This window comes from Tetrao urogallus (genome assembly GCF_951394365.1).
Source record: "Tetrao urogallus genome assembly, chromosome: 3".
Lineage (NCBI taxonomy): Eukaryota > Metazoa > Chordata > Aves > Galliformes > Phasianidae > Tetrao > Tetrao urogallus.
Genome location: NC_136815.1, coordinates 57,691,208 through 57,699,299, shown reverse-complemented (window position 1 = coordinate 57,699,299; position 8,092 = coordinate 57,691,208). Strand labels below are relative to the sequence as shown.

At 38.7% G+C, this 8,092-nt stretch overlaps 1 protein-coding gene across 2 annotated transcripts; it reads left to right on the top strand.

The window, feature by feature from the left end:
* Nucleotides 1–457: 457 nt before the first annotated feature.
* Nucleotides 458–4,601, top strand: LOC306944986 (uncharacterized protein C6orf62 homolog; the record flags this gene model as incomplete). 2 transcript variants are annotated; one of them, XM_079533666.1, is made up of 5 exons in its annotated part: nucleotides 458–586; nucleotides 1,968–2,144; nucleotides 2,923–3,045; nucleotides 3,810–3,944; nucleotides 4,476–4,601. In XM_079533666.1, the coding sequence occupies 5 exons, from the start codon at nucleotides 458–460 to the stop codon at nucleotides 4,599–4,601; spliced, it is 690 nt and encodes a 229-aa protein (XP_079389792.1). The 2 variants fall into 2 exon arrangements, with proteins under 2 accessions (XP_079389792.1, XP_079389791.1); XM_079533665.1 differs by having other exon boundaries at nucleotides 458–640.
* Between the last annotated feature and the right edge of the window lie 3,491 nt (nucleotides 4,602–8,092).

Below are 8,092 nucleotides of genomic sequence, written 5' to 3'. Positions count from 1 at the left end.
CTGGGGTGAAACACAGTTTGTAATACCAGCTTCATTTTTTTGTAAGCAGAGCAAAAATAACCCCCCCATGGATTGGGTTTGTGCCAGTTGCTTTTTATTGTACACATAAATTGTGATAAGATTTGTTTTTTCATTCTCGCCCACTTATTCCTGCAGCCAAACTGTTAAATTTTTTTTTGTTGTTGTTAAAAATTCTTAGTTTTTTTCTTGGTTTATGGTCAAACCTCTTGTCCAGCCATGGCTGGGCAACTGCTTATTTTGTTTCTTGACCCTTCCAATATGACATTCCCATAAAATACTGCCTGAGGTGCGGTTTTGGGTTGCACTTGTGTTTTTATCTATTCAGTCATATTAGCAGGAATAAAATGACTTGTTTCTGTTGTACTTGAGTCTTATGAAAAAGTGCCCATAGTTTAGCGACAGTTTCCAAAGGCTTTAGTACCACCTATATAACAAAATGGGGGACCCAAACTCCCGGAAGAAACAAGCTCTGAACAGACTTCGTGCTCAGCTTAGAAAGAAAAAAGAATCTTTAGCTGACCAGTTTGACTTCAAGATGTACATTGCCTTTGTGTTCAAGGACAAGGTAACTTGGTTCTTGTTTATTGTGTTGCAGTGCAAGATAACTATGCTGAGCCAAGTCTTTTATCAGTAGTTTGTTCCTGTGAATGTTTTATGTCTTTTTATTGCTCATTGATATTTGCCTTGCTCTTATTTATTGTCAGTTTGGCTTTCCTTCTTGTTTGTAGTTCTGTAATCCTGGGGGTGCTAATGCATTATTAAATAAGTTGGTAGCTTCTGCATTGAGGAAGAACAGGTTATGCTGTACTTTGTTCAGCTTTATTATGGTCTGAGTTGTATAATTGTTTGCTGTGAAATGGTTCACTTAAGAAACGAGACCTGACTGGTGCGATTGACAAAGCTACTGCACTTATCTGGTTAAAGCAGGAGGGAGAACTTGGCAGCTGAAGGGAGCGGCTGTTAAAGGCAGTGTTGCAATGGCCCGAGGATGTTGGCGTATGTGAAGCTGCCTCCCCTTTTCTGAAAGTAGGGGGAAAAAGAGGAAGTCTGTTCACTCAGCTGTCTTGTAGAAGGCTGTTGGAGGCTGTAAATGTGAGCCAAAATGGGAAACCCATTGGTGTTCTAATGTCAACTTAGAGCCAGAATTGTAAGATTTTTCTGTCCACAGAAGGAGAGGAAAAGTAGATGATCAGAGTAACATACTGAACAAATTGACTGAGTGAAGATGGAAGCTAATTGCACCTAAACAGACAAAATAAGGAAACGTGTACATGAGCATTAAAAGCGTTTAACTAAATGTATTGTTCTTTACATTTGGTAGAAGTTACTTCTCTCTAATGAAGACTGTTCTCTGGACTTCATTTAAAAAATTCCATACAATTGTTGTGTCTAGTTTGTTCATCAATTCTTGTTCAAAGAACAGCTTTCTATAGTATGACATAGTTCTGGGTATTGTCTCTTGCAATGAGACTGCTGAGTGAACTTGCTTGTATTTACAGGACAGTTCATTCTTTTTTTCTTCTGTGTTTCTTCTCCCAATAGTAGAAGATACCACTATTTCTAAAGAAATACAAGTTTAGTCAGTGATAACTGGATTTTCTTAGTTGGTGGGTTCTAACAAGCCAATCTCCCACTGTTAACAAACATCGAGGTGGAAAGACTTCACCAGGCTTATTTGACTGGCAAATAAAAGCTTGTGGAGGACTCTTGGTCAGCCTGATGTCACGCATTCTGCATGATGGAAGTTCAGTTCTAACAGCATCTAGGTAGACTCTTGATATTTGATCCAAAGGATGTCTACATTTTCAGATTCTGCTCTGATTTGTGTCTAGGTCCTAGCTGAGGCCTTGTACATGAATACTAGTAGAAAATTATGAAGTCTGAAATAAATTAATTACAAGTACCTAGAGTGTAACCTTAATGCAATGTGTATTTTTCTTTTGCAGAAGAAAAAGTCAGCGCTTTTTGAAGTGTCTGAAGTGATACCAGTCATGACCAATAATTATGAAGAAAATATTCTGAGAGGTGTGCGGGATTCCAGCTATTCTTTGGAAAGTTCCTTAGAGCTTCTGCAGAAGGATGTAGTACAGCTTCATGCACCCCGCTACCAGTCTATGCGCAGGGTAGGGTTATACTTTATGCTTGCTGAGTTTCACTTTGAGTTTTGAATTCTTGTACTACTACTTGTGAATCTTGATGCTAATCCTGCTTCCCTGTTTTCTCATCTGCTGCTGCCTGAGAGTTCTGAAGGGTTGCTTTTGTAGGGTCTAGTTTGAAGGGTGACTTAAAATTTTAGAATTGCTCAGGTTGGAAAAGACCTCCAAGATCATAAAGTCCAACTGCAACCCAACCGTACTACCCTAACTTTAATCCTCTGCTACATCATGTCCCTGAGCACCACATCCAAACAGTTTTTAAGCAGTCCAGGGATGGTGACTCAGCCACCTCCCTGGGGAGCCTTTTGCAGTGCTTAACCATCATAGAACTTAGCACATGCTTTCTGAAATTCTACTTAAATCTGCAGTGCTTGTGCTTTATTTTAACGTGTCTCACTGAAATATGCCTTGGTAGTTTTTTGCTGGCCTTTGTTAATTGGTACGTACTGACACAACTATATACATAGAACTAAATGGTTTTGTTAGATGAATACTGGAAAGCAAATAACCTTTCCTAGGAATGATAGTTTTCCTGAAGCTGGAACTTATATTAACTGGATACTTACAACTCACTGGAGGGTGAGGAGGATTGTAGTTGTTTTGAGTCAAACTAATGAGGGAAAAAAACCCACACAAACAAGATAATAAGAATCACCTTTTAATTATAAGCCTGTATAGACAAGCTGCTTATCAGTATCTCCTACTAATGGAGAGACTCTTAAGTACAGAACTCTATCATTTGCAGGATGTAATCGGCTGTACCCAGGAGATGGACTTCATTCTTTGGCCTCGTAATGACATTGAGAAGATAGTCTGTCTCCTGTTTTCTCGGTGGAAGGGATCTGATGAACCCTTTAGGCCTGTTCAGGTATTGTTTTTACCTTAAGTTATGTATCTGGGGTAGGGAAGAAGGGACTAGGCAGGAGGAAGATGGGAAGGCTTAATACTATCTTTGCTTAACTGTGATAAGGTCTGTGACTTTTGTGCATGTTACAAAGCGTTCCAGTTGGATTTATTTGTAAAAGTCTTCTGAGATCTGCTTCATGAAGTGTGATCTTAGCACGAAGAACCTTTCCAACTGGCACATATAGACAGATTCATAGTTTTAGTGTTTCTAGTAACTAATTCAGCACGGCTCTTCTCACTACAGTGTAATCTTTATCTACATATGTCGTTAAGGTTCTGTGAGTACCCCCGAATTGCTGTATTTTGTAAATGGCAGCAGATCTGAAATAGGTGGGATTATTGCATTGTAGTTTTGCCTTGAAACAAACAAATTTCCAACACTTCAAAGTAACTTCAGTTGCAGTGGTAAGTTATTGACAGAAATGTGCTGTACAGCTGATGCACAGATGTTCTGCTAGAATAAGCTGATTTTTTTTCTTATGTAGGCAGTTAGAGTTGCACCTTGGTTTGAATTATAAATGCCATTGGAATGAGCCCAGGCAGTTTAACTTCTGTGCCAAAACTAAAGTGTGTGCTGGTTGCTGAGGTTCCTGATTTTTTTTTTTTTTCTCAGATGAGAAAAGGAAAGAAACAGCAGTGGGTTGTAGAGCCCCAGATTGAGTGAAATTAATTGATAATACTTGCATTTTTAGCTGGGTAAATATTTCCCTTCCTCACACAATGCAGGCCAAGTTTGAGTTTCATCATGGTGACTATGAAAAACAGTTTCTGCATGTTCTGAGCCGAAAGGACAAGACTGGAATTGTTGTCAACAACCCTACCCAGTCAGTGTTTCTCTTCATTGACAGACAGCACTTGCAGGTAAACTTACTCTGTCCCTTATTTTCCGTGCTACCCAAAGTGTGTTTTAGGAGTGTCTTACTCATCAAATGCTTTTTCTTCTCAGGAATGTTAGTGACTTGTATTGCAAAATATCCATGTGGAAAAACTGATTGTGCGTTCGTGCTTGCGTTTCAGCTCTTAGAGGAAGCATGCTATAAATAGCATTTGCGCATGCATGAGCTATTTACGGGGCAGAGATCTGGCTGCGCAGTTCTGTAATTTTTAATACAAAAACATAAAGTTCTGAAATAGACTGAAGTATTTTGGAGATATTAAAGTATTGGCTGAGTTTGTGCGATGTTACCGAAATGGTTGGAGGGGAAAATGAACAAAATAATGAGAAGATTTTTAGGTATTCAGAGTTTTTTGTTTAGATTGCGTGAAAGACAGTGGCTTTTAAATGCTGTGTTCTGCCACAAACGTGCTATTAAATGCACTGAGTGTCTGCCTGTTAGTCCTGAGTTGACTTGCATGTTTAATTGCTTTTCTTTGCGTTTTCTTTGCCTGTAGACTCCAAAAAACAAAGCTACGATCTTCAAGTTATGCAGCATCTGCCTGTACCTGCCACAGGAGCAGCTCACTCACTGGACGGTTGGTACCATAGAGGATCACCTCCGTCCTTACATGCCAGAGTAAGGTACTGGCCAGCAAAATGGGGAAGATCACAGAATGCAGCAGTGAATTTTCACTTTCCTCACCACTTTATTCTTTCAGGATTTAGAAGAAAACGGACTCATGTTCAGAACACTATGCATTGTGAAACTTGATCATCCTGGATTTTTTTTTGTCATTTGTATCTCAGAACTTTAAAATTTTTTTAGTTGTTTTCTGCATGGACCTTGTGAAAGAGAGGATGCTTTGCATACTTCTGCACTGCATCAGCATCTTACTAAAATGTGAAACGAAGGGACTGTACACTGAAATGTATCTGAAAGCACAAGGTGATCATTTGTGGTGGTGTTCCCATTTGTGCTGGTCATGTCCCCTAACATCTGTGTTAACCATCAGTGTTTGGAGGGTGAGAAGTGAATGTAAAGGGTTTAAAAGCCTTACAGCTTAGCTGTTAATGATTGTATCAAAGAGCACTATCAGATTCATGTTAATGAACAGAAAAGTGGCTATTACAAGAGGAGGTTAACGTGGGAAAGATTTTTTCTTCTTTTAAAGCAAGGAAAAAAAGCATCTCATTTAATGTGTAGGCATCTCTTGCCTTTTTTTTTTCTTTTGCTGGGCCATGTATGAGTTTACTGGCACTTTCATTTTGGATCTCTTTCCCCAAGTTGCTGTATAACTGTATGAAAGTATTCTTTTGAGTTGGATGCATTTATACAGATGAGGCAGACCTGGAGTCTGAAGTCGCTAAAGCAGCTAAAAATAAAATAAAATAATAGCTGCAGAAACAATGTTGGTAGAGGATTATTTTTTCTTGAGAGTTGAGACTTGTAGACTTGCTGGTGAACTGTGCAGGAAATACTGGTTTCTAAAACATTTCTTATGGAAAACCTGTTGAGGTTTTTTCTTTTGGAATAGACGTTATAAAACAATGTAAGATAGTGTTTGGAGTGTCAAAAGTTGGTTCTGACAGAACATTAAGATTGTGCAATGATAAAAGAAAGACTACTGTATAGTTTCGATGACAAAGAAGGTTTTGATTAAGGGTTGAGTACTTTACTGGAGTAAAACTGTATAAGCCTGCTCCCTTTGGATAAAGCTAGTGCTTACCTGTTTAAAACTTGTATTTAGCTTTTGTTTGAAATTGGAAAAAAAAATTGGAACTTAAATAAATTAGGTGAAAGACAACTGTGTTAATTCATGGAAATCCTGTGAGCTTTACCAGTGTCTTACCTTTTGACAGTGTCACCTTTGCAAGCACTAAAAAAAAAAAAATGCAAACTGTGAAACAATGATACGATTAACACAACATAGCGGTAAAGGTTTTCTTTTCAGTAAACAGGAAAATGTTTACTATGGAAAAGCAGCTGTTGGAAATCGCAGAATCACTGGCATGCTAGTGTATGCTACATGGGTATTTTTAGTTCTTTGGTCGTAATATCCTGCAGGTTAAACTGGAACAGTCCAGAAAAACACTGCCTGAAAGCTGCATGCCTCACAAAGAAATCATATTGAAATTTCTGCTGTATAAAATGCCAACCAACATATCTGCAGGTAGTGCTTAGTTTCCCAACTAATTATACCATCTTCATGCCTGTAAGAGTGCAGTTACCTTGATCAGTGAAGCAAACATCTTCAAGTTCCTGATGCAAGAAGTCAAAAACAACTTCAAAAAACAACAGCAACAAAAACCTTTAATGCTGGCCTAGTTGGATTTGTACAGTTTGTACAGTGTCAACCCTGGCATGATCCTTAATTTATAATCTTCTGTCATACATAAATGAATTCAGTTTAGTTGCTTTGAGAGTCTTGTATGGGTTGCAGAAGATGCACTGGTTGGTTGTTCTTTGTAATGATGATCCCAGAGTTAAATGCAATTATGCTTTTGTGGGAGAAGAATGTAGATGTGTAATACTGATTCTGGTAAGTGATGTGTTCCACACAGCTAACAAATATATTTTTTGCTGTGCTGTCAGATGGAGTTGATGCACTTCTGCCTTCTGTAAGTAGTCAAGATAAAGGGAAACAACGCACTTGAGGATGAAAATCTCATTGTATAGGAGTTCATATCATTGGGCATCTTTAGAAGGCAACTTCCTCTGCCTGTAGAATGACTTCAGAGGAAAAAGATCGAGCTTGATGTTACTGTACTCTTAATGGATCTTCTAATGTCAGCATTATTCTGTTAGCTTCTGTAGCAAAAGAAAAGCACCTTTGGAATCAATGAAATCAATACCTTGCTTATGGTTTCAGGCCCTCTGTCATAATGACTTGATAGGGTTCTTCAAAATGTAGGTTTAATCTCACAGTATTCATGCTTACAAAGCGTAGTTTGTGTGAGCCTAACTACTTTTTTCTCTGGGGATGTGTGTGAATACATGAAGGCCTCTCCATGTCTCTCCTGTACTGAGGACTCACATCTGGATACAGTGCTCCAGGTGAGGTCTTCCCAGTACAGAGTAGAGGGGCAGGATCACCTTCCTCTCCTTTCTGACCATGTTGCTTTTGATGCATCGTGATCCCAAAATATGGTTGCCTTTCCAGGCTGTGAGGGCTTGTGTTCAGTTTGTGCTCTTGCAGCTTAGAAACCAAACTGTGAAACTGCATATTGTAAGCACTCCCCTTTTGTAGACTCTACAGGTTTCCTTGCCTATTCCTGTTTTGCTGCCAGGAGAACAGTGTTTTCTTGTGCTTGTCATTTGCTGGGTCAGTAAGTTATGTGTGGTTAATGAAATCTGTTTCATATTAAGTCTGACTCTGAGGGTTGCATAAAAAGTGGTCTTTTTAGTTGCTTTGGGGTTTTTTGCTTCTCAGAAGATTCTCTGAGATTACTCGAATGCATTGCTAGCAGATTCATTTAAGATTGTTTTAAAGTTCCTGCCTGTGATTGTTTTAAAGCTCCTGTGTCAGCAGTATGAAAGTTACTGAAGTCAGGAATTTGTAGACTGCCTGTTTCATGTGTGTAAGCACAGACATGGCATAAATTTACTTATTCTCTAGCATTAGACTAGAAAAGCTGCTTCTATTTTCAGCTTTGCAGTTAGGGAAAGCAGAAAATACAGAAACTGCACAAGCTTACAGATTATGGGAAAGCTTTCTGGAATTAAGTAATAAGAGACAGCTATAATCAAATTTTACAAAGATGAGAAAGTTTGCTAAAGTTTTGAGGCAAATAAAATACTATGAAAGCTACAGTTCCATCTACACCTCCGGGGGGGGTCTACTTTGTGTTTGTTTGTTTTTTTTTTTCCTTGCAGCATATATGAAACCGAATGTCCCTCACAGATGATGCATGGGGATAGAGAAATCAGCTTGCTTCAGTTAACCTGCAGAGCAAGTGATAGGCAAGTGTAATTTTTGCATGACTGACTGAAATGCTTTTTAGGGCTGAAGATATCTATGACCTAGTTTTTCTGCTTGAAGAATATTTACATATGGGAAGGGCTTTGTAATTTGAGCACAATTGCTGTATGCTAAAGCCATGCTGAGCCTACGGCATCTGCTCTACAAGCTGC